Source organism: Podarcis cretensis (genome assembly GCF_951804945.1).
Source record: "Podarcis cretensis genome assembly, chromosome: Z".
NCBI classification, from domain to species: domain Eukaryota; kingdom Metazoa; phylum Chordata; class Lepidosauria; order Squamata; family Lacertidae; genus Podarcis; species Podarcis cretensis.
In genome coordinates, this window is record NC_137184.1 from 30,390,152 (window position 1) to 30,417,358 (window position 27,207).

The 27,207-nt window shown below is 44.0% G+C and overlaps 1 protein-coding gene across 8 annotated transcripts in view; it reads left to right on the plus strand.

Annotated features, from left to right (window-relative positions):
- Positions 1-27,207, plus strand: part of DACH2 (dachshund family transcription factor 2) — a 324,276-nt gene that overhangs the window by 11,907 nt on the left and 285,162 nt on the right. Inside the window, exon 1 of one of the 8 annotated variants that reach the window (XM_079961668.1) lies at positions 4,418-5,288. The exons of 1 other annotated variant lie outside the window; for it this stretch is intronic. In XM_079961668.1, the coding sequence (XP_079817794.1) occupies positions 4,729-5,288 (560 nt within the window). In that variant the 5' untranslated portion in view covers positions 4,418-4,728. Of the gene's footprint in view, positions 1-4,417; positions 5,289-27,207 lie in introns of those variants that run through there. 6 more of the 8 variants (XM_079961670.1, XM_079961672.1, XM_079961671.1 and 3 more) reach the window with 6 other exon arrangements.

The window sequence follows — 27,207 nt, forward strand, 5'->3', positions numbered from 1 at the left end:
CTCCAGAATTAAGTTCATAACCAGAGGTACCACTGTATTGGGGTCTGAAGGGACCCAGAAGTTTGCAGTCTCACAAATCCCTCCCCAACCCAACTATTCTGTCTGCTATAAAACAAAATTCCAATTACTTGCTCTTTTTGTAGCATGGATGCTGTCAATCCATTTTTAAAATTATTTATACTGAAAAGTGCTCCGATATTCCCCCCGATTGCCAATATCAAGCGGAGAGGTTAAAAGTTAGTTTTCGAAAGCTCAAATGGGGAGCTATATTAGATTAAGAACTATCAATTGTGATGTGAGGCTGCTGGGCCTCCATTTTGGTGGGAGCCTAAATAAGCTGCCAGACCCAGGAGGCTGCTGTTGAAAAGGGTGCCTTCAGTTCACAGCAGGAGTGGCCAGACTTCAGAACTGCTGAATCTCTCTTTCTGTGTGCGCGCGTGTCTGTGTGTGTGTATGAACCTCCAGACCTACCATGCAAAACTCCCATATTTAATCACTGGCATTTGTAGGTAGAAAGCCCCATCAGAAACCCTAAGAGCTACTGTGAATCAGTGTGGACTAGAGGTGTGGTGGGAGAACTCTGGCTTGCATGCCTAATTAAGCCTGATAAGCCACTGTGAGAACAGGATGCTGCACTAGATGGGCCACTGGTCTGAACTTGTGGCCCCCCCAAGATGCTTTTAGATTCCAGCGCTCTTTAGGCCCAGCCAGCATGACCAATGGTCAGGGATGATGGGAGCTGTAGTCCAACAACATCAGGAGAACCACAGGTTCCCCTGCTTCTGAATTATAGATTGTGATAGGTAGGGCTGGGTACAGGTTTGAGGGGGCCCTGAGCAATGTGCCCCCTTCTCCATCAGTGAGCCCTGGTAGACCTACCTGGTGACAATGGAGCAGCAGTGTTTTTAACCAACATTTTCACTTCTCTCAAGAGTCCAAAGTGATGCATAATCTGGGGAAATTAAGATGGCACCTGGACCCAGGGGCCCAATCCTTTTTATTGTGCATTCATGATGATTTGTGCACATGATCATGACTGCAACTGGAAAGGTTGTACAAGATCCTGCTTTCAACACTTCATGCTTTCAGGGCAGGAACATTTCAGGGTTCAGGGAAGACCTATAGCTTCATTTCCAACTGGTGCATTTCTGCTGAAATCTTGTAACTTTTCATATGGCAGATGTTCCAGGTGTATGTCCTTCTTTTTCTGGTGCAAGAGTGTCCCTCCAGGTGACAATAATGCAATAACATTGGGGAAGCATCGTAGGGTAACTAACAAAGCAGAATGAGGTGTGGATGGTCCAGTATAAACCCACCAGAAATGCACTCTTATTGTGTCCTTGTAAAGGACAGCAAAAGGGACGCGGGTGGCAATGTGGGTTAAACCACAGAGCCTAGGGCTTGCCGATCAGAAGGTCGGCGGTTCGAATCCCTGCAACGGGGTGAGCTCCCATTCCTCGGTCCCTGCTCCTGCCAACCTAGCAGTTTGAAAGCACATCAAAGTGCAAGTAGATAAATAGGTACCGCTCCGGCGGGAAGGTAAACGGCGTTTCCGTGCGCTGCTCTGGTTCACCAGAAGTGGCTTAGTCATGCTGGCCATATGACCCGGAAGCTATATGCCGGCTTCCTCGGCCAATAAAGTGAGATGAACACCGCAACCCCAGAGTCGGTCACGACTGGACCTAATGGTCAGGGCTCCCTTTACCTTTACCTTTAAAGGACAGCAAACCATGATCTCTGATCACTTGGCTCATCCTTACGTGTGAACACAGTCAATACACAAAAGATTCAGAGTATTTTTAAAGCTGCCAATATATTAAAACTGGGTCATATGTTGGAGCATCTTTGTTTTACCCTGAGAAATTATGGGAAATAATCCTGCGGACTAATGTAGTCAGCTCTTCCATGCTCAGGTGAGCTGGGCCATTGCCTGGTATTAATTCACAAACCTTGAGCCTTTCCTTAGAGTAAGTGCAGTTCCCTTCTCCATGGATAGTCGCTTCTCAAGGGTACCGTTTTTTACTACAGCCTTTATGATTTTATATTGCTGCATGCCACTCTAACATGCAGGGTGGGAGGGAGTTGGGGGGGCTGATGCGCAAGACTTCATCTGGCCTTGCAAAAACTCAGCCTTATTTAGAAATATATTTAGCCTATGGAAGGCATTACAGTCCGAAGCTGGGGAGGGGGGTAAATCCCAGAGAGTGGAATTTGATAGTCTCATTAATCTGCAAGCAAAAATTCCTTGAAAGGGAGGAAAGGAAGGAAAACAACAACAATGCAAAACCTATAAATCAGATTTATATTTCCTGCTCAAAGACCTTTGCATGTTTTTGTTTTTGTTGTTTGCAGCTGAAGATACAAACCTTAAAAGTGGATGGAACATAAGAAGAGGGACAAAATCCTTTGGCTGGCCAGGAATTCTTCGGAATGTTTGAACTCACTATCTCTCAGCTTTTGTTCTCTCTCTCTCTCTCTTGGGAAATGGGGGTGTCACAATGACCTCCCTTGGTGGGTTATTGTGAAGATGAATGATAGAATGGCTGCAATGTAGCTTTGGAATCCTAAACCCAGGGGTACATTGCACTGAAGGTGGGAGGTCTAGTAGGTGCAAGGGCAGAGTAATCTTAAAAGGGGCTAGGGAGGAACAGGAGTAGCAGGATCTGACAGTTTCAGTTTTATCCATTTCTCATTTTAAATTCTGTTCTCCACATTTCTGCAGCAATTATTATTATTATTACTACTATTATTAAAACCCTTATGAAAACTCATTAGCATTTTTAGTGCTTATTCCTCCCTAAAAACACATTTTTGTATGCTGTTCTCCCTAATGTATACTTTTTGTGAGCAATTTCCCAAAACATAATGTATTTGGGGTGTTACTTTCACTAATATCTTCATTTTTATGCACACTTTCCCCAAATATGTGCATTTTGGGTAAATGTTGGTTGATTGGAAATCTGCATTGCTACATTTATATAAGTTTGGATTTTGGTTCAGATACTGTTTTGGAAACTGAATTTGAAAGATTTGCTTGTAAATTAGTACTGTATCAAATTTCTGCCCCATTCTTTCCTCCATAGAGTGGTAAATTCACCAGTGCACCTGTACTCCTGCTGTCTCCTGAACTACAACTCCCATCTGCTTCACGCAGTTAACACAGCAAATGCTATACAGGGATAATGGGAGTTGTAGTTCAGCAACATCTGGAGGGCCAAAGATCTGAGCTAAACGAAGAGTTCTAGGGAGCTAAAAAAAATTGCTAATGATTTGGCAATATTAGTATGATAGTGTGGATCTGGGATTAACATAATGAAAGAAAAAGTCCAACCTATTTACTTATAGCACAGTCTTGCTCATGTTTACTCAAATGCAAGTCCTGGTTCCAGGGTATGGTTTGAGGCTACTACCTTAATAAAGCCAAGTAAGCCTGGGTCTGGTCAATATGGAAGACCACTAGTGAACCACATCTTCTGGATAGTTTAGTTGGCTAGGGCATTGTGCTGATAAGGCCCAGGCTGCAGGTTTGATCCCTATATGGAACAACTGCATATTCATGCATTGCGTGTGTGTGTGTGTGTGTGTGTGTGTGGACTAGATGATTCTCAGGGTCTCTTCTAACTCTATGATTCTATGTATGTATGTAGGCTTGGGTGGTGGGTAATAAATCCCAGGATGGTGGGTAATAAATAATAAATAATATATGTAATAATAAATGCAATAAGTGTATAAGTGTATACAGTATACACATTGTGATCGAGGGTGCTTTGTCCCCGGTAAACGTGGCACAGGATTTCAGATTTGTAGCAGTTGTGCACTGAGTGAGTACTCAGAAAGTAACTCCTAGGTTAAGCGCGCACGAGGCGGCAGCTCTCCGTATCTCGCATCCCTCAGTCGGATGCCTTAAGTCCCACTGAGCGAGATCCTCGGCGGAGGGTCGCCCTCGCAGGATCAAGCTGCACCTCTTGCGCACTTGGCTCAGAATTCCAGTTGAAAATTCAAGCGCGCTGGCGGCTTTATTTCCCAGTCACCTGTGCCTCTAGTCGGGGGCGCGCGCAAACTTCCCCGCCATCGCACCTCAAGTTTTAACTTTCTTTCCTGCCCCCCCCCCCGCCCCATCTCTCGCCGCGGTTTTCTCTTTCTCTAAGTCATAAAAGGTTTACCCCTGCCCCACCTCACTCCCGCAGCTAGAACGCTCAGCCCTTTTCCAAAAAACGCAACCTCGGGTCGCAAACTCTCTTCCACTTTCCCTTTCCCTCCTCCCCCAGCTGGGTGGGAACGGTACCCTCCTCTTGATGCGTCCCGGCGCTCCATTCACAGGTACCCAACGCTCGGGGGCAAGGGAGAGAGGGCCCCGCCCCGCCCCGCCTCGCCTCCCTCTCCATCCTTAGCCAGTGGCTGGCGGCCAGGCTGAGACCCCGACGCGTCGCATTGGCCGCCGGCTGCTGCCGCTCGGCGCTCCTCCTCCGCCCCTTCGCTGGGAAGTGGGAGGCGACTCCGCGAGCGGCTGGGTCGTGGGAGTGCGCGCGGGGTGTTTTTTCCCTCCCCTCTCCCCCACTTCTTCCCCTTTCTCTCCTCTCTCGCTCTGCGTCTCCGTCTCCTCCGTTTCCTCGAGTGTTGCAAACAGTTTCGGGTGGAAAAGTGGAGCCGGCAAGGTTGGATGCTGTAGCCGCCGCCGCCGCTGCCGCCGCCGCCGATGATCCAGGCGCCCGGGGCGGAGTAGAAAGCATGGCCGTGTCTTCTCCCCCGATTATCCCGGCAACTTCGAGCGGCGGCAGCGGGGGCAGCGGCGGCACCGGCAGCGCCAGCACCGCCGCCAGCGCTGGGGGCTTGTTCCGGGCGGACGCGCTCTATCCCTCCAGCCCGTCGGAGTCCCCGCGCCTGACGAGCAGCCTCATCCACAGCTTCATCGCCAGCACCGCCAACGCCGCCACTGGCGTGCCGGGCAGCGGAGCTGGAGCAGGAGGAGGAGGAGGTGGCGGCGGCGGCGGCGGGAACGAGTGCAAGATGGTCGACCTGCACGGGGTGAAGGTGGCTTCATTCCTGGTGGACGGGCAGGAGCTGATTTGCCTGCCGCAGGTCTTCGACCTCTTCCTCAAGCACCTGGTCGGAGGGCTGCACACCGTCTACACCAAACTCAAGAGGCTGGACATCGCGCCCGTGGTGTGCACCGTGGAGCAAGTGCGTATCCTGCGCGGGCTGGGCGCCATCCAGCCCGGCGTCAACCGCTGCAAACTCATCACGAGGAAGGACTTCGAAACTTTGTACAACGACTGCACCAATGCCAGGTGAGAGAGAGAGAGAGAGAGAAAGAGCGCGTGCGTGCGTGGGTTTGTGCCTGTGAGGGGTGTATTTTTTTGGGGGGGGGACATAGGATATGGCGGTTCAGGCCTCCCCCTCCACCGGGGTCCCGACCGTAGTGAGGAGCAGAGAGGTCCGAGTCCCTCCGGCCACGGCTCCCTTCCCTGCAAAAACCGGGTCCGATTGAGAGAAGCGCCCCTTTCCGTGGCTGAGTGGGACGTCGAAAGTATCCCAAGTGCTTAGCTCGTTGTCTTCCTGAAGCTGAATGGATGTTGCGTGCTTCTTTTTCTTTTTAAAATCACCCGCTTTTTTATTTGGGAACAAATCCCGTTAGGTTTCTGTGATGCTTCCTTTAAAAAGTAGGGTACGCTGCTTTTTTCCTTTGCATCAGATCACAGTTCTGTATAAATCCGACATCCATCTAATTGCAAAGTCCAAGGGCAGGTCAACAGGATTGTGTTTTGAAGATCCCACGTGTGCACAAAAAAGTTTTAAGCCTTGTCCAATTTGCTTGAAACAGGAAAATGAGGGAGTAAGGAACCACTGATGTGAGAGATGCAAACAGGTCTTTGTAAAGTGCAACTTGCTTGGGTTTTGATTAAGAAAGAAAAAAGTTTATTTGGAAGGGAATGAGGGAGTTATTTAAAAACGCTTTGGAAGGGAGTTGCCTTAGGAGTTGCAATTAAAATCAGTGGACCGGGGGTGGCAGGTGGGTTAGAACCTTAAGCAAACTTAACTTCTGAAAGTTTAACCGCATTGTAAGTGATGGGAGTTGGTAGGGAAGCATGTGCTCCTCATCACTGATGATTTGGGGTAGAATTGAGCGGACCTGCTTGGACATTAGGCTCACAGAAATCCTGAGTGGGGCTTGTTTGCGTGGAGGCAAACAAGCTGCAGCTGTAGGCAAACTTACTTAGGAGTAAATTAGGCTGCAGCTGTAGGCAATCTTAGTCAGGAATTGCGCTTATCAAAATTGGTCAGATTTGACCCGTTACATCTAATTCTCAGTAGGTGTTCAGACAAATGCATTTATCACGGGTGCATTTATCTTACCTGCAACTGAGTGGGAAACACTGGGATGTATGGCCAATTCACACATTATGCTGGACACTGGTTCTGTGGGTAGTATCCTAGTACCTGTATATAAATGATGGGTTTTATATTTGCCTGGTGATCAATATTACGTACTTTGGTAGGAAAATTCTCCAAGGGTAGAAAAAAATTCTGAGAGGAAATACTTAGCATCAGCAATATAGTTCTTTGAACATCACTGGGTGCACTTAGAGGAATATCTTGTTGATTTCAGCAACCTTTACTTCCAACTGCAGGCATTTAAACAGTGGTTGTTTAAAACTTAGATTCCATGAAAGTAAGCTACTTTGATTGGGACAAGCAGATTTTGTTTCCCCAAGCAAATAGGGTTAGGAGTAGGGGATTTAGTATGCGCTTACCAGGAGGTAAGTTCAAACGAAAGGAATGCAACTTTTAGATCTGTCAAAAGTGGTAAAGTTTTCAACATTGAGGACCAGCCTCTTCCTTTTGATAATGAAACCCTATTTGTGTCTACCCAGAAGTAGCTCCCATTCAGCTCAATGGGACGTGCATTCAGATAGTGCGCATAAGATCACAGCCTAAAAGTGCAGTCAGGAGTGAATCCCATTGAGTTCAGTTGGCCTTGTTCCCTGGTAAGTGGTTATCTGATTGCTGCCCTTACGATGCAATAATTAGCATGTTATATTAGGAACATGTGTATTTAGGGTTTCAGCTTAAACAAACCAGCAGGTGAGCATACCTGCACCTGAGTTTTAGGAAAAGTAGCTGCAGGAGCCCTGAGACGCTTCCTGGCTTCATTTTGTTTTTCCTGACAAGTTTTTGTCAGTGGGGAGGGTCCCCTTCCCTATCTCCTTCTTTATCCTGTTCATCATTTCAAGATAAATTCAACATGGATCGTTCTTTTTCCTCTGCCACATTTTTCTTAGTTTTATATAGTGTCTGATCTGAACGCCTTCCCTGCCGGGTAGCATTATTGGAGTATAAGCAACTAAAAGCCCCGGGGGCACCTTGGTGTCTTCTGTCAATGTACCCTTGGTGCAGTAGGTGAAATAGTGTGACAGGCTAGGGAGTCTCTCTTTGTATCCACCCCCCCACCCAAAAAATTGCACCAATTTCTCTGTGTTGTAAGATTCCAAACATGGCACAAAGTTGGTCAGTTCAGAATCTGGAATTTGTGGGTGCTTCTTCCCTGTCAGTGAAAGTCTTATTGGACCAGCTCTGCCTGGTGTAGACCCCCCATATGGTCTCTTCAAATCACTGACCCTAAATCTCATTGACCCTAAATCTTCTGTCCTCATTAGGATGCTCTTTGCCCAAAGGAGATTGTGGCTGAATTACATTATGCAAAGAAGTGTGTCCCAACTTTTCCTAATAGTGATAGAATTTACGGGGTTGAGATGTTCATGTATCTGGTATCCTTGTCCTGAGAATAACAAGGTTCACAATTGTGGTGAATGTTAAAAGGAGAGAAGTCCGTTTTTCAAATGTGTAGTAATAAATTTCTTTCTTTTTCTTTTGCAATTGTTTGGCAATCATTTTTGCAATAGTTTTAACGTTCATGGAAGGATATACTTCTTTGCATCAAAACAGCACACACATACTTCATCTTCCTCTGAAGATGAAGAAAGTTCCCTGTTAGATACTATTTTCGGTGAAACTTTACCTGTTAGGATCTTGCTAGAGGTTGTGAACATAACTTGTGATGCTGAAGCAGTTCATTAGTGCTTCAAATGAAGTGGGGGGAAATTCACAAGAGAGCATTGTGAGATAGGAACCTAAGAACTGAAGGAGAGTTTATAGACTAACTGTTGCTTAGCATAATTCTGGAGCAATATCATGAGCTAGTTAGCCCAGTGAGTTAGGAGGGTCTGTTCTGTTATCTCCTTTGGAACTGTTTAAAAGCAGCTTGGGTCCAGGAAACTGTGAAGAAGCTTCTTCAAATTTTAGGGTGCTTAATTCCATTATTAATTGATAAAGAAATGCATGCAATGTAAGCAAGAATCTTCAGGACTCTATGATGAAAATAAATAAATAAAAGCTTGCATTGGATCCTAAAACCTGAAACTATTAAATAATTTTTATTAGATTACTCCCCACTCCCATCTTCTTCTTTAGGGAAGGACCTGCATTAAAAACCTATTATACATTTGCACATGAGCAAATAAAGCATGTGTTAGTTGAAAAAACCACATGGCAGTTTGATTAGGTCTATTGTGACTCATTGTGAGGTAAATGTTTTGCAACTTTTTTGTCCGCAGTAGGAGCCTGGTGGTTGGTTACATGTTACTATAGGAAAGTGCTGATCTTCCATACAAAAGTGGGACTTGGATAAAACATGTTCTGCACTTGCTGGGGAAGTGTCCTACTCCATTAGAAACTGATAATTTCTGCAAGACTAGGTTCTTGATCATCACATGTTAATTGTCGGTTTGGCAACAGGTAAAATTCTAGAGCTGCTCAGAGCACTTAACTCTTGCTCACATCCGTATCTATTCAGTAATTTAGGTCTGTATGTGACGGAACAAATTCTACTTCGGGGTTGATTGCTTATATGCAAAGTCTGAGGTTCAAACAAATGGAGAACACTGCATATAAAATGCCTAGCTTTTATTTAGCAGGTGAAATCTACTTACACACTAAGTAACTCAAAATCATGATCTGATCTACTCACCCAAAGGTGGTGCTCCCATGCCAAATACAAACTGCTTGGTGACTCTCAAATCAATTTGTGATATGGCTGGCGGGCAGGGTTCTGTTTCATGAATAAAGTGTTTAAAATTTCACAGGTTGGCTCAAATTCCTGGGTAGTTCTTTAGATTGAGGGATGCAGACTTCAGGCTTGCAGGACTTTCTTGGTGTTTTACTAGAATTCTGAAATCTCCCAACTGTAGTCAAGTGCAGCATTCAAGCACTTTGAAATAAAACAATTCTGAGCCCAGGGTTTTCTTTTAAGTACGGAATTCAAGGGAGCTTTTGGTTCACTCTGAGTTATTCCTACCTTCCTTCATTTCACAGTACTTTTTCGGGAGGGGGCAGAAGGGGGAAAAGTTTTTTTTGTTGCTGTCCTTGCTAAACAATTAAGGGACAGGAATCTTTGCTGGTCCAATATAAATAGGAAGATCTACCAGTAGATTTACTGTCCTGCCTGCTTAAGATCCGGTTCCTGGTTCTTAATTTTGTGTCTGGCACCATGCTAGTTGACCACTGCCCTTTGTTAACAGGGCAGCACATTTTGCTGACAACATAACTGCAAAAAATCCAGTGGGAATTGCAAAGTTCTTAACAAATGTCTTTTGACATTCTTGGGTCCAGTTGGCACTGAGTGGGAGATGGGCTCTTTTGAGCCATTGACAAAACCTGCTGGAGGAGAGTTATGAAATCGGGTGTAATAATGGATAAATCTGATGGGGCAGCCTGAAAGCAAGAGGCTTGGAAGCATGGAGAAACAGAAAATGTGAATATGGGAGAGCTATTTGCACAGCAGATAGGGAATACAGAGATAGGGAAAAACAGCTGCTGCCTCCCAAAGTGAAACAGGAAAAACTCAAAACTGTTATGTGTGTTTTGCTAGTTAGATTTTTTCAAGTCTGCTCCTAAAGCTACCTCAGTGGCCCTTGTAGCTATTATTTCTAATTGTTTCTGCTTTCTGCTTAATTTCAACTCTCTGATCAAGTTGTTCTGATAGCAATTATCAATCTTGCTGGAAATGAATTACTGCATTTTTATATTAATCATCCTGTGAGATACTTGTTTTCAGTTTTGACTCAGCCACCAGATCAAATGAATCCATCCACCAAAACAAATCTACTTCAGATCTTGATTTCAAATCATGTGTGGATCATATGTACTAGAATCTTCTCTTATGTCAACATTTCTGAGTTAGATCCACGCTTATAAGATGAATCCAACAGTTTCCTCTTGCAGGGTCACCTACACTAATTTAGTGCCTGCACCTGGAAAGTGAAATTGTCAAGATGATATTACTGAGCAGGTGGGATAATTTTTTCCTGTATGCATTCTTCAAAAATATTGCTCAGTCATTGCACAAGTCAAGTTATGGGCTGTTTTGCTCACCGATCACCACCACAACAAAAAAGTTACAGCCACTTCAGATTGCCCTGATACTGTATAATGTCAACTTCAGTGGGGGTTTGAAAAGCTGTTTTGAAGTTTCACATCCTTTTCGTGCAGCAGGATGAAATATTAAACAGGAGTACCTTAAGCTAAGCCAAGGGAGAAATGTTTCCTTATGTGTCTCTTTGATTTTTAAAGTGGAACTCAGCTACTGAATTTGTGACAAACTATAGCAAGCATCTCATGCACTCAGATCTTGAGTGTTCCATGGAAGTCCTGTTGAAAACATACACTGCTATAATTTAACGTTGGGGAAAGGCCGTAGCTCAGTGCTAGAGCATCTGCTTTAAAGAAGGTTCCAAGTTCTACACCCAGTGTCTCCAGGTAAGATGACGAGAGACTCTCGCCTGCTGGGATCTGGTGCCAGTCTGTGTTGGAAGTACTGAGCTAGATGGACCAGTGACTCAGAATAAGGTGCTGCTTATGTGTTAGGATTTCAGACAATGATAATCTGCTTATGTACCCATATATTTGTGTGAGCACATGCAGCTTTTGGAGATGGCAGGAATATAATTTTGTGCATGTATTTCTAGAGTTGTCTCAAATCCCACCAGTCAGCATGTTGTTTATTATTCTCACCTCTTATCACCAATGGCAAGGTGGGTAAGGTCATGTGTTCGGCTGAAATATATTGTACGTGCTTAATTAGAAGTCAGCCCCATTGAGTTCTGAGTAGATATGTATAGGATCGCACTGCAAGAAGTTTCTTACTTGCAGTCTGAATTTTAGAATCAGTGTTAGAAGAAACTTTTCTCACATAAGCAAATAAGGGTGATTGGTAGAATAGAGACTGTAAATTAGCTAACAAGTTTTACAAAGAAGGTTTCAAATTTTAAACCTTTCGCTCCTTTCCCTCCTAATAACGGGGAAGCATTGTTAAAAAACAAACACCAAGAAGCTCCCCTGAATATGGCCTGTACATACTTTATTCTAACTGTTCCTAGTTGTAGGGTCTCTTAAAAGGAGTCCAGTAAAGTTGCTGGGGTTTTTTAATGAGTAAAAGTTATAATTCCAGGACTTATGCGCCACTCTATAGATTTCAGTGCACACATTGTTCGTCAGTGCTCACTTAAATAAATGGCATCTCCCTACATAAATTGTCAGCAGGGATTTAAACTTGCCCCAAGCTGTATGTGGAAAGTGTTAATTTTGCTGGTTTGGGCACGGATGTGAATTTGGGGGTGGCAGTCTTGGGGTCATGTAATGCAGTGGCTAAGAAGTGAGCCTTCAGTTCAATTCTTTAACCTGCCACAAATTAGCCTTGTGGCTTTAGGAAACCACTGTTCTCTTACTCTCCACCTCTTATCATTTGTAAGATGGGAATATTAATACTGAACGACCTTACAGTGGTGGTCAAATTATGAGAAGGAAAGCTGATGCTTAATACATCCCGGGAAACTTCCCTGTACTAGCCAAATTATTTCCCCTCCGTGGCATTTGAAATACGGTAGCAAAAAGGGCCAGTATAAAAGACAACATGATTAGTTTTGTTCTGCCTTTTCCCTCAAATTTGAGCACCATATTACACGTCTGTTAGAATCAATGTGTGTGAAACATCTTGAACACTGAATATACACTATAGAAATGTTTTGCATAGTTAGTAGCATTATTTTACCAGCATATGTATAAGCTTATTCACCAAGTCTCACTGAAATTAATGAGATTTACTTCCTAGTAAATATGTTTAGGATTGCAGCCTACGTGTCTAGAGACATGGAGAAAGAGCCCCCCCCCCCAATTCTCTTATGAGAAATTATCAATACTTTATAAAACTGTTTCTCTCTCTCTATATATATATATCTCCAGAGATTTAATGTGCTTCTGTGTGTGCATTTCAGAACAGTTTTGGCATTTGCTTGCCTTTAGCACACTGAGTATCTTACTGGCTCATTGATAAAGAAATCAAATTTGAAGGAACAGTGATTTAAAACAAATCTTGTAATTTCTGAGAGCTCTAGATTTCTCCAGCTGCAGATGAAATGCTTCCCCCCCGAAAGGGAAATGTTTGTACGTTTCCATTAGATGTTTGAGTTTTTATGGAAGCAATTTCTTCACAAACTCTCCCTACCACCTCCTCTCTCCTCCCCCTCCCCAAAATACGGCATTCTGTGCTCCTGGAGCCAAGCAAAATAATTAGGCATTAATGATGTTCTCGCCACATATTCAAAAGGTCTTTGGAAGCGTTTTTTCCTCTCCCCGCATCTCTTTTTCTCCTTTTCACCATCTCAACCTGCAGAAGAACTCTTCAGCGTCACTTCAAATCCGACAATTCTGAAAAGATGTAGGGATCAGAACGCGCACACTTTTAAAACTCATTGGCTCTGGCAAGGGAAATTGAGCATTTGCACCCAATAAGCCTGATTGTGGAACTGAATGCAAATTGTGTTTTGATTTATCTCTTTTTCGCTCCCCCCCCCTCCATTTGAATTGATCTTGCATTAATTTTGCCAAGCAGCTCTGTGAGGCTGCAGATGTTGCCCTGTGTTTAATAAATCAACGAGACGGATCTGAATGAATCACTTCAGATGGATTCTCTGCTCGGTTTGATGTCTAGATGTTATTCTTAGCTTGTTATCGTGACAGATGCATTAATGTTCCCATACACTGCCAGCAATGTCAAAGAGATTGAAGCTTTTAAAGTGGCGGTAACCTCTCTCCCCCTCCCTCCCTCTCTCCAGGTTTTCTAATGGAGAAAAAAATCTCACAATTTTTCCTCCAGAAAACCCCAAAACAGTATTTTTAGGAAGAGGACGAAACCATAAGTAAAGCCATAAACTTAACTGTGGCGTAAGATGATTCTGGAGGGTGGGTGAAGAAGGGGAATTAACCTCTTGATTAGCCAGCAAATCATGGTTAAATTTGTAAGAATTTATTTCTGAATGATTAATTATTGCACAATGGCAGAAATCAATATATGTATCTAAATATAGCACAAGGTCTTTTAATAGTGTAACCATTTTCTCAACATTAATATTTCATTGCAAAAGGAAAAGGAGGAGGGGAAAAAAGGATGACCAGGATAAGTAAAATAAGATTAAGTATGTTGAAAATGAAAATGTTGAAAACAGAACTAAATTGATTGCTTTTGGTGCCGTGGCTGAGGGTGGGCTTTTTTGGAGGTGGGGGTTAATTCAGTTGGACTTGACATTTCTTAGGTTGCTTCTCTTGAATCCATCAATTTTACACTAATTTAAAACGGTCTCACACATGCACCAATACCTTGGTTGGAAATGAATGAACATTTGTTGACTGGCACATTCTGGTAACTTTTCCTACAGAAGTAGCACTTGGGATCACAGATCATAAAGTTGCATAAAGTACCCTGACGGCTGCTGCTTTTTTAACAGAGCATGCTATTTTAAATTCTAAACATGCTGGTGGAAAAGGAAAGATATCTTGGTTATTGCACTGTATCATTTCACCCTAGCTCACTAAATTCAATTTATTACCTGGCTTATAATATTTTAATGGCCTCTTCGGACCCCCTGCTACCCCCACAACCCTTATGACTGACATATGAGGAACTAGTACTTTGTATGGGATCTGTTTCTGTCTGTGTTAAGGGTTTTAGAATGTTATTCAGCCATAGTTGAACACTTTTAAATCCCGTTAATTTCAAGGGGGGATTAAGCATGCACTTCAGTTCATCTCCTACTGAAATTGATGGGGCTTAAAAAGTGTTCATAGTTGGCTGGATCATGCCCTTAGTGATGTGGGAGGAAAAAAATTCTAGTGCTTTATTTTTCTATGGCAAATTTTATATTTAAAATAAGTTTATTAGGAACGACAAATGGGTGCTGATTTCAAATGTGATATTAAGGCAGTCTGACAGTTTCGAAAGCACTTGTAGGTTTGTTTATTGAACACAGTATAAGTAAAACAAACATGCTGAATTAAATTTGTAATTAACATGTAATCCAATAATTACCAGTTGCACTTTCACTCAACACTTAGCCACGCTGGCTGAGTATGGTGGGGATTGTAATCCAAAAAAAATGGAAGGCACCAGGTTGGCAAGGTCTGATTTAAAACTCTAGGTTGTTCAGCAAAGTGTGAGCCATCTTACAGGCAAAGGACTATGGCTAGTTGCTCCAAAGCAGGGGTCAGCAAACTTTTTCAGCAGGGGGCCGATCCACTGTCCCTCAGACCTTGTGGAGGGCTGGACTATATTGGGGGGGGGGTGAACAAATTCCTATGCCCCACAAATAACCCAGAGATGCATTTTAAATAAAAGCACACATTCTATTCATGTAAAAACATGATGATTCCCGGACCGTCTGCGGGCCGGATTTAGAAGGCGATTGGGCTGGATCTGGCCCCCGGGCCTTAGTTTGCCTACCCATGCTCCAAAGACTGGGTCACTTTCCTGCTTCTCTTCCATTGTGCTTCTATAGCTTGATGAGCATTTGGAGTTGGCTGGCCAAACGAACTATGGTTGAGTGAGGCTGCTAGGCTTGGACATAACACCAAACCACAGTTAAACAAGCCGTGGTTTATGAGCCAACAAAAAACTGTTGTGGTTTGTTTCCAGAAAACTAACTCTGGTTAAGCCATGCTTTGGCTAAACAACTATAGCTTAGTTTAATGTTCAAACCTTGACAATATCTTCTAATGGGATTCCATTATCGTCATTGAACCAGTGGTATTTAAAATAGTCATATGGTCATAGATGATATTCCTGTGATGTCTTTGCATTTTTTCCTTTGCTGAGACTTTCAGAGTCCTCCTCCTCCTTACATCTGTTGAAGTTTTCCATCTCTCTTTCAGATTTGAGTAGATGTTTCTTTTATCTGAGCCCTTTACTTCAGATAGGAGTCATTACTCCTGATGCAAGCTTTTTTTAAAAAAACAAACAAACCCCGTCCACAACTGCTTAAACCTGCAATATATATTAAATGGAATAAATGGTGTAAGGACACTTGTAAAGAGGAGATTTTTTTGCCTTGTGCCTTCACCTGCGTTTTCACCTGAGCAAATGTAAAGTTCTTCTTGATGTTCCAAACAAAGGGTTCCTGCTAATGCTAGTCCTATGTAGAGTAGACCCATTGAAATCAATGTGCATGCCTAACCCAGACCCATTAATTTCAATGGGTCTGCTCTGAGTTGGACATAGGCAGATACAACCCTATGTCTGCAGTTCTGCGCATGCAATGAAGCAGCTTAAATCCCGCTGAAGTTAATGGGGCTCATGCAGCTTAACAGTTTACAGGCCCGCAGCCAAAGGCATTCTCTTCCCCATTCATTAAGCCCCTTTATATATCCTGTAGGAATCCTTCGCTACACCTCATTCAGTTGTTGTGTAGGCATTTTTTCTTTTTCTTTTTTTTTTGCTATTGACCTCAAAATCTCAGTTTCAGCAACAACTTGTCCCTGCGATGAGAACGCAACAAGTTGTGAAGAAAGAACAGACCTGATTGGAAAAGCCACAAATTCTTAGTGCTCTGAAAAGAAGCTCCAGCGGTGCAGCTGGGCGCATTCTTTGCTATGTATGGTGCAGGGCAATTTTTACTTTTATTTTTTTAAAAAAGTGTGTTTTGATTAGACATGAATTACTAAGTGCAACAGCTAGTCTAGCATGTAATGGTTCTCAGTGATTACAGATTTATTCTGCTTGATATATTACAGACATCCCTAGGGGCAGTGCGGTTTTGCTCTCCGTGGCCACCGGTTAACGCACGCTTCTGAAAGGCAGCCGAGTGCAGGGAGAAACTTTTTTCCACCAATTCTACAGCTGGAGAATTAGAAATATTAATAACCACAGCTAAAGGCATTAGGTCTCTCCCTGAAAGGTTCCAGTGTGTGCCTTTTTATATCCATGTAATTAATGACCTAGCGATATAGCATCCCTTGTATATGTCCTTTTTCACATGAACTTCTGTCGTCTCTCTGCCGTAAGTGAGAGTAAGGAGATTACGTTTCTTATGTCTGTATGCTATTTTGACCTTCTAAGCCTGTTTTCCTTGTTGCAGTGCATTGCACCAGACCCATGTTCTTGATCTAGCTTCTATGAATTCTCAATAAAAAATCCAAAGAATTAAATTGACAGCATAACGGCAGTTCTTATGTCCATGCAACATTTCTTTTCCTTTTAGGAATATATATATATATATATATATATATATATATATTTCTGCTCCTTATCAGTAGTTCTAATGTAGTTTCGCAAACGTTTAAAGCTTTACAAAATGTTCAATTACTGTTGTGTGCAGTGATCATATCGGGTTCCTCGTGGCTGATCTCTGGTAACAGCATTTAAACTGCAGTTAGAGACAACACGCTATTTATGCACTGGGTTAAAAAGGAAAAGAGTAATATTGATCTGCCTGTGGATTAAAGTTTTCTTTTCTTTTTTAAATCGGTAACAGCTCAAACACAAAAGGCTTCTCCTTTTTCCCCTCCCCTCAACCCCTTTATGATTTCTCAAGCCTGCCATTGATCTACTGGTTTTATTGCATTCATTATTTATTAAAAGAATTTGCAAGCTAAACATAACGCTAAGCTAGTTTGCACAGAGGGACCGCACTTAGGAAATTGAATGGAGATTGCATTAGGGATGAACATCTGTGCTGTTTTTCCACTCGTGTATTTATTGGTTTGTATAAAAGGTGTATTGGATTAACAGTTATAACTGTTATGGCATGAAGCTTTCTCTCTGAGACCCCAGGCAATTTAGTTGTTGTTAGGGAAGGTTGCCGCCTTTACTTATTGTAAAACCCGCGACAATTCCAGACTTGGCATGTTCTCTTTTTTTTAATGCAGCTGTTTCTGTTTGGATATAAAACACAATACATTGATTGTATGATACATGCAATATCGCAGATGATGTAGCATACAGACGGCCACCCTCTCTACATTCTGGTGACGACAGGTGTAGTTTTGTAAATTAGTTCGTTGGTGACGACAGGTGTAGTTTTGTAAATTAGTTCGCTGGAAATAAACTTCATCCTACAACCCTAACCTCACTTACTGGTCACTAAGCACCATTGGAACTCAGTGGAGGTTATTAATGAGCCGGTATGTTTAGGGTTCTGTTGCATGTCTTATTCTCTTCAGAATTTGTGCTATATTATTTTGACTTGGTGAACCACTCAGAACTCTGGTGGTAGCACTCTTCACTAGCTGCAGCTTCTGGATATTCTTCAAGGCTAGCCCCATATAGAACACATTACAGTAGTCTAATCAGAAGGTTATCAGAACATAATTTCCCCTTGCAAGGGGGCCGGCCCACTGTCCCTCAGACCTTTTGGGGGGCCGGACTATATTTTGAAAAATAATAATGAACAAATTCCTATGCCCCACAAATAACCCAGAGATGCATTTTAAATAAAAGGACACATTCTACTGAAGTAAAAACACGCTGATTCCCAGACTGTCCGTGGGCCAGATTTAAAAGGTGATTGGGCTGGATCCGGCCCCTGGGCCTTAGTTTGCGTACCCATGCTCTAATGATATACAAATGGCTTGTGAATCCTCCACATGGGCCTCCTTGTGACAATGCTGAACCAAGGAGTGCCCCCAAGCTATACACTAGTTCCTTCAAGGAGAGTTCAACCACATCAGCAACAGAATGCCTTCTCAGTGTCCCCAAGACCCACTAACCCAGAATACCCTCCATTTATCTGCATTAAGACTCAGTTTATCAGTTCTCATCCAGCCCATTACTTCAACACTGCCAGATTCAGAAGATTAAAAACCTGCATATTGATTGCAACTTCATATAGACTTCATATCATAGTGTTAGTTTGATGTCAATGGATGAAATATGAAATGGGGAAAGTAACACTCAGGAGCAGGTAATGCGTTGGCTGAGGTGCTATTTCCTATAGAGTCCTTCTCCTCTTATTGCTTAATCTGGCTTTTGCTGCCATTTCTCAGAAGCCCTCTAAATGTCTATGTTGAAATGCCAGCTGGAGGACTGTTTATTCCACATGCTCTTTGGGTGGAATATCAAGCCTTGTGTGTCATTTAGACTTTGTGACACATGTACCCACCCAAGGCCTAATGACTTGTCTGCAGATGAGCTGTTATTTATTACAGTCATGTAGAATAAAATTGATTGTCTTCTGAAATTAATCTTTCATTTGCCTCTAGCTCTGTTTTTAATACAGGACACACAGTTGCCTGTTTTGCAGAAATACTGTTTAATCACATTAATATCTCCCCCTCCCCTTTTCTCTCTTCTCTTCCTCCCCCCCCCCCCACCTGCCCGCCTCTGGGCTGGGGAAGATAATTGTACAAACGAACAGCAAAATCTGTATCTTTAACTTCTCTTTATGATTAAATTATGCAAATGACTTATCTCCTGCCCTTCCAAGCAGTAATCATCTAATTAGGAGTGATGTGTTAAAGGGACAGTTTTGAATTGGGAGGGGAGAGTTGGAGAGAGAGAGAGAGAGAGAGAGAATGAGACATGGAAGGACTCATTTTTTAACCCTAATGCAGGGACAGCTTTGGATGGCAGATCTTAAAAGCTCTTGTTACACTCTGTGCAGGTGTTATGCTAAAAGGGGTTGTCTAGCACCTAGTTATTCATTTCCCGACTTCAAGGATCTGCTTTGCAACATGATCCCCCCCCCCCCCAGATCTTGTTGGACTCTCAGTTCCCATCAACTCAGTTCCCATCAACTCTGGATGGAAAGTACAGGCTCCCCACTTCCATTTTATTGTATTTTATTGTATTCCTGCATTGTATTGAGTTCATTATGAGGGACGCGGGTGGCGCTGTGGGTTAAACCACAGAGCCTAGGACTTGGCGATCAGAAGGTCGGCGGTTCGAATCCCCACGACGGGATGAGCTCCCGTTGCTCAGTCCCTGCTCCTGCCAACCTAGCAGTTCGAAAGCACGTCAGAGTTCAAGTAGATAAATAGGTACCGCTCCAGCGGGAAGGTAAACGGCATTTCCGTGCCCTGCTCTGGTTCGCCAGAAGCGGATTAGTCATGCTGGCCACATGACCCGGAAGCTGTACACTGGCTCCCTCGGCCAATAAAGCAAGATGAGCGCCGCAGCCCCAGAGTCGGTCATGACTGGACCTAATGGTCAGGGGTCCCTTTGTTGTTGTTGTTTAGTCGTGTAGTCGTGTCCGACTCTTCATGACCCCATGGACCAGAGCATGCCAGGCACTTCTGTCCTCCACTGCCTCCCGCAGTTTGATCAAACTCATGCTGGTAGCTTCAAGAACACCATCCAACCATCTCATCCTCTGTCGTCCCCTTCTCCTTGTGCCCTCCTTCTTTCCCAACATCAGGGTCTTTTCCAGGGAGTCTTCTCTTCTAATGAAGTGACCAAAGTATTGGAGCCTCAGCTTCACGATCTGTCCCTCCAGTGAGCACTCAGAGCTGATTTCCTTAAGAATGGATACGTTTGATCTTCTTGCAGTCCATGGGACTCTCAAGAGTCTCCTCCAGCACCATAATTCAAAAACATCAATTCTTCGGCGATCAGCTTTCTTTATGGTCCAGCTCTCACTTCCAGGGGTCCCTTTACCTTTACCTTATTAAGTTCATTGGTTCAGAGATAATTATAAAAAGGGGACTGGGTTTCTTTGAATGCTGAGAACCAGTCCCCATTGTAGCCTTTTCTAAGCTTGGCTTCCTAGTTGTTGCTAGAATCCAAGATACACCATTGGCTGTACTGGGCATGATGGGGACTGGAGCCCAACAAAAACTGGGAAGCAAAGTTTGGGGAAGAACGCTCTGTTGCTTGTCTGACGCAGATAGCAACAAGGAAGGAAAGAAATGATGCTGGTTACAGGTATGAACATCAAAAGTATTGAGGCAGAGGAAGAGTAAAATTGATATTGATAAGACCTAAATTACCTAAGCCTCTCAGGAGCTACTGGGTTAAGAACCAGAAACCCTCAGCCCATTATGGTGAGCTGTGCTATGGAGCATCTTCTAGGGCAGTGAAGTATTCTAAGACTGGTTTCTCTCGCCGTAGGTTGCCATTGGGCACTTGTAGATCAAGGGCTATAGGAACTTAGGAAGCTGCCTTATACTGAATCAGTCCATTGGTCCATGTAGCTAAGTGTTTCCTGCATTGAGGCAGGCGTGGCTTATCTGGCTTGGGAGCATTTTGATGTGAATCCTGCCTTGGTTCCTCACCTCTGACTCTGTGGTGCAGCATCTGGTTTCCCGCTCTTCTCTAGCAGCTACCTGTGACATATACAGGTAGGTATATTTATGGCTATGCTAGGTTAGGAAGAGCTAAGGATGTGTGGTAAATTTTATTCAGTTCACATTTAAAGGCAAACCTTACTAATCCACACTTTCCAAAACAATGCTTGAACCAAAATAGCCATCCTTCAAAATTCAAACTTTGCTGAATTTTGCAGTCGAGTTCTCCAACCAACCAATATTTACAAAAATGCATATATTAGGGGAAGGTGTCCATATAAAATAATACATTACTGAAAACAACATAGACAGTGAGTTACACTAGGCCAGGCATGGGCAAACTTGGCCCTTCTGCTGTTTTGGGACTACAACTACCATCATCCCTAGCTAACAGGACCAGTGGTCAGGGATGATGGGAATTGTAGTCCCAGAACAGTTGGAGGGCTAAGTTTGGCCATGCCTGCACTAGGCAATGTATATTGAATACTTTAAAAAACCCTGTATATTAGGGAAGATTGCATACAACTTGCATATATTAGGACAAATTCAAACGAAAATTCTACTTAATTTTTGTTGTTGTTGTTTCTGACATGGAAATGTAGAGAGCTGAATTCAAGATTGCGGAAATGAGAAACCGAGAGAATTAAATTAAATTTTATTGCACACTTTCCCCTACTGTATAGGTATTTGGAAATATTACTTTGCTGGAGAACTGCATAAAACACAGGATTGCAGTGTTACACTTCATGTATTGCTTTGGGAAGTGCAAATTAGGTAGGATCACCTTTAAATGTGAACCAGATCCCGCCCCCCCCCCCCAATCCCTTGCTGCAGGCTTAGAATCTTAAAATTTACAAACTGTACCACTGACTTACCCAAAATATAATATGATCTAAATCAACAGGACTTACCTGCAATGAAACAGGTTAAGGATGGGAACATGAATGTGAACCTCTCCATTTATTTCAGAAACAGTGGGACAAAACGACCCACTGCCTCAGAAATGCACTTTGCCACTTCTGTCCCCCCCCCCCAATTATTTTATGGTGCTGCTGCATCCCTTGAATTATTATTGATGCACACCTGTCATCTTAGCTTCCAAGACAGCTGCAAATGGTGTGATCTTTCTTTCTAGGTGTGTGATCTAGGCAGAGGGAAACTTCAAGCGAGCTGTGTTCATGCTTCTCTGAACCATTTGCCATGCAAAAATAAAAAGGGTTCATGTAACATGATAATCCTGGGCAGCTTGTATCTCTCTTTGTATCTGCATCTTCCCCTTCATGCTGTGACAGTGGTGGTGAATGCTAATGAAACAGTACATAGGTTAGCCCCCAGAGCAGTAATTTTAAGATAATTAGTTAAAGAGTCTGCAAAGGAAGAAACACGAGTTCTTCTTTACCCCATAAAACAGTCCCACTATGCGGCTCATACGGCTTGGATTATTCAGTACGTGATCTCATAGAGTAAAATCACTCCATGGCTCTGTGCACAGGATGACTTGCATCAAAGTCTAAATGACCTCCACCAACTTGAGTATTCCTTTTGTTGATTCCCAAGACCAGATTCGTACAGCGGCCTATGAACCAACCACCATGTGGGGCCTTGGGGTAACTGTGGCAGCAGCTCTCTGAACTGATGGAAAGTGGATATGGAAAGGCCCCTTCTGGTCCTCTGTGTCCTCATGCAAACCCAAACATTGGCATCTTTTAACAGCAGGAAGTATCAAGGATGTCAGAGTGACTTCCTCCTTCCTCTCAGCACCAACTTGAACAAAATATTGGCGGGTGCTCCCTCCCTTTGTGGGAGATGATTATTCATCGCACACATTATTGCAAAGGACACAGTTACCTTAGATCTGCCAGTGTTAACCTTGCTCAGATTGGGGAAAACGAGCTGTAACCAATAAATGCCAATATTATCTTACTTAGGGGAATTAGGCATGCTCAAAAAACTTGTGCCCCCCACAAACAGTAATGTAACTCTGAGAAAATGCAAAGGCCCTGTGTCAGCTGGCTAATGCTTGTAAAATGCTTTGAAGATGAAAAGGAGAAAATAAATTTTAGCTTGCAAATAGTGACATTTCCTTCCTCAAGAAAGGCTAGCTGGCACACCGATTGCTCCTATTTATTAGCTGTGATTTATTTGTGAAATTCCAGCAGGGAGCCATACAAAGGTCTCCAAGTTGCGGGCTGAGATAAATTGTGCATTTTGAAATGTATTTAGCTAATTAAAATGGAAACCGCATTAAAAATATATTAAAAAGGAAGTGGGGAAAATCTTCAGTGGCTTGAAAGTTATTTACACTCAATGGCTGAAGCTATTTACCATCCGTGCTTGCTGAGGAATATCTTTGGCCGATACACCTGTGCTTGCAATCTAGATAAGCTGTTGTCCCTCTCAAGAATAGCTGTTGGTACATTTTAATTCTCAAGCATGTGATCAGGTCCACTCAACAAAACTGAGAGAGTTTTGGCTGTTTAAACATTTTTTAGGCCTTGAAGAGGACATTTAAGATGTATTCTATTGACCCGGCCGTGAACTGCTTACACAATTACCAACAGGCCCCATTGATGATCCTTTGCTAAGGATCATCAAACGGTTAGAAGTAACAGTGACCTGCATGTAGCACAAAGGGAAAGGGGGTGAGTTGGAAGCAAGATGTTCCGGTTAAATCATATTACCCTATAAATCAGGCTAGATCAGATAGGGTTGCCATATTTCAAACAGTGAAAATCTGGACAGAGCTCCTTTTCCCAGACATTTATCTCAGACACTGCTGCCGCCTGCAGAATTCCGGATATGTTTGGGAAATTCTGGACGTAAGACAACCCTAGATCAGACCAGATCTTTGTCCAGTATCCTGATCCCACTAGTGGACAATCGGATGCCTTCTCTGTCTCCTAATCAGCTTAGCAGAATATGACTCTGAATTCTAGTCTTAAGATGAACTATATTCCTATATAATAAAATGTAACAATGTTGTCACGTAGACCCCAGTGGAGGATTTGTAGTGCTGCATCACAGTTATGGATAAATACAGTGTGGGTTAGGGAAGCAAAAATGAAGGCAGGTTGGACAACAGCATTGACCATTACCCTATTGTCCCACTTATATGTCCCCTAGAAATCAGAATGGTACTAACAATGTGTTATTTTAGGCACCTCCTTAAGACTTGTAAAAATTCAACCAGGCCTTTTCAGAGTGGCATTGTTAGATGAAAACAACAAGACCTTTTGCATTCAGCACAGGTAATCTCCACTGAGTCTCTGTTTGCCCTTGCTCTTTAGCTCATATGAACTGAGAGTGCAACCTTATTCCTTGTAATCCTACTTGTTTTCTGACCTTTTACAAGGTGAGTTCAAATGCAGAAAAGCTTGTTGTCATGGAGTGGACACAGAGGAACAGTGGGAGGAACCAGCCGGGGAAGAAGACTCAGAGCCTAGGGATTGATGGTGGGACAACAAGGTGGGAGAAGACTGGTGGGAGGAGGTGTTGGAAGCTGAAGAGGTAACAGGGCTTAGTGAACTGGGAGAGTCTGGCAAAGAGAAGTGCAAAATCAGAGGCAAAAGCTGGAGTGGCGGGAGAGTGGAAGGAGGGAGTAATTTGCGCCCCTAACCTGCCGCCGCTGCCAGCTTCTTCTTGCTGCTGCCTGGGCTGGGGTATTTACGGTAAGGTAGCCATGGCGGTGGGGGCGGGTCCGTGTCAGGTGATCTGAGGCGAGTTGCCGCTGGCGCTGCCGCCCAAACGACGCCGCTTGCCCGGAGGAGGAGGAGGGCAGAGAGGCGAGGAAAATGCAACATGGCCCAGCAGCTGCAGCAGCAGTGGCGGCGGCGGCGGGGCTGTGAGGACGGGCTGCCTGGCGCGCCCTCCGCGGCCCTGACATGCGGGGACCGCGGCGAGCACTGAGAGCCGCTGCCTGCCGGACGCCTTCAGCCCGGACGCGCGCACAGCTCGTCGGTTCCGCGAGACATGGGGCTCTGCTACAGCCTGCGCCTGAGGCTCTTCGGCGACTCCGGAGGCGGCGAGCGCCCCCCCCCCAGATGTTGCGCCCGGTGCGGCCGGCCCCCCCCTGCACCCCCATGCTACGCCACTGGTCAGGCTGGTGAAGAGTCATGGGTGTCTCCCCTTCCTGCTGCGATGAGCTCCCCTTCCCCCTTGTTTCCAGAACCAGAAGAGGTATGAAAAGGGCAAAGGAGAAATTGGTGACGTACAAACACAGTCTTGGAAAAAAACCTGGAGAGGAGAGGACTTAGGCAGCTTTGGGGAGGTCTCAGTCTCAGCAACAGCTTCATGGGGGTAGGACCTCCTGGAGTTCAGTTGCTGTCCTCAGTAGGCCTAACACTCCTGTGTCGATGGTGTTTTTGCTAATAAAGAGTTAACTGCAACTTGCACGGTGAGATTTATTGGTGGCTCACTCCTGACACCTGTCAACCATTGCTAAACTTTTCAAATTCAAGAACAGAAGTTTGGGTAAAGCGATGTAAAAAAGGAAATGGAGAGGAAAACTGTGGTTTTTAACAACAGCAGAGATTTGAATAAAGTACCTTTCACACAGTTTTTAAAACCATCATTTCCCTCTCAGTGATCCCCTATCCTTGCTTTACTCAAACCTCTGCTGCTGTTTAAAACTGCCAATTGCCTCTCTCAGTGTTTCTCACCCCACTTTTGTCAAAGTTCTGCTGTTTAAAAGAGACACCTTTCCCATTTCAGTACAGTGGTACCTCGGGATGCGAATGGGATCTGTTCCGGAGCCCTGTTCGCATCCTGAATGGAACGTAAGATGCGACAGTGCGTCTGTGTGTGTGCGGGTCACGTTTCGCTGCTTCCATGCATGTGCATGATGTCATTTTGAGTGTCTGCGCATGCACGAGCGGCGAAACCCGGAAGTAACACGCTCAACCCGAGCGCAACCCGAAAGCGCTCAACCTGAAGCGCATTCAGCTCGAGGTATGACTGTACTCAGTACTCAGCTTCTCCCTCTTGCATTCCTCAGCTGCCTCATGTGAGAGGGATAAAAGAGGGGGAGCCCACTAAAGATCCCATAGTTCCTTCTCACCATGTATTTTACTTCTGGTACCACATGAAGTGGTACCAGAATGTAGCTTTGTAGGCATCACATGTAGACAAAGCATGTAGTAATTTAGAAGAGATACTTCATTGTCTGCAATACAGAAATGATAATGTTGGCCTAATTTGCAGGCTGTTTTAAGGATTCCCAAGAATGTATCAAAGGTACTTTCTTAGGCACTTGGATGTGCTGTCTGTGGTGCTTTTCGTGTGAGATGGTACTTGTGATGTGGAATACCAGCTGTCAGTCACAGTGCTTTTGTTAAGAATGGAGTACTGGTACCTCCTTTTCTTTAACTCCAAAAAAGACCATTGACTGTAGTAAAGCAAAATATTTATTATGTCGAATCGTACAGGACCAAAGCAATATGATTGATGATAGCTGTGCCTGTATGCCAGTGCTTCTGTTGGAAAGTTCTTAGACTTGGAGCAAGAGTGTTGCACCCACTTAAAAACACACATTTTAAAACAGTGGAACTACATATAAAGCTGTTCTTTGCTGCATAGACTGCAGTCCTGTGCACACTTACTTACTAGGCAGTAAGTCACACGGAGCACACTAGGAGCTTCTACATAAACACATGTAGGATTGCACTGCCCATAGCTAGAATTATTGTGGCTGCTAAATCCATGAAAACCCTTTTATTCAAAGGCTACTTCATCTATAATCATAGTATCTGTGGGCAAAATGAAAATGAATGGAGCACATGGACATTAAAATTGCAATTTTTCCTGGTGAAAAAGGTGAGGGACTGATCAGCAGATTCTGTATTTATTTCTGGGGAAAGTAGCAATTTAAATGGTGTTTTGCCAGTTGATCCACAGGGGTATAAAATGTTTAGCAAGGGACATGGAAGGCTCCTGAAGCCTGGGGAGCTGCTCCTGCTCTGGCCCTTGGAACTCTCCATAGGCCACTCCCTTCATTGGCCTTGCTTCTTATCCTACTTGAGAGATTTTGCTGGGTTGGAATGTATCCTTAAATGCTTGCAATGCATCTTGCAGGGCTGGCTCACCCATGAGGCAGGCTGAGGCAGCTGCCTCCGGTGGTGGAAGCCCAAGAGACAGTGCTCCTGTGGGCCCCCCACCTACCCTGGCAGCATCTGCAACAGTGCTGTCTTCTGGTGAGATCTCACAAGATCCTGCTGAAATATTGCAGCAGCTTGTGCTCTCCATGAGATCTCATAAGAGCTCAGCTAGACTATGTGAGATCTCGCCGGAACCTGCTGTGGCTGCTGCTGTTTGGCAGGTGCTGCTGTGCAAGGTAAGAGAGGGAATGGGCAGAGCGAGGTGGCACCTTCCCATTCTGCCCCAGGCGGTGAAATAGGACTCCCCAGCCCAGCCTTTTGGTGGTGTGGATAGAGAATAGGGAGGTGTGTGTGTGTGTGTAGAAACTAATGCAGAAAAGTAAGAGTTGCATGTATGGCCATGTCCACTTTTTCCTTTGATCGCACCATCCACCTGTCCAAGGGAGGTTGCACATAGGTGATGTGGCCTTTGAGCTGTAGAACATTCACCACCCTTCCTCTTCATAGAGACTGT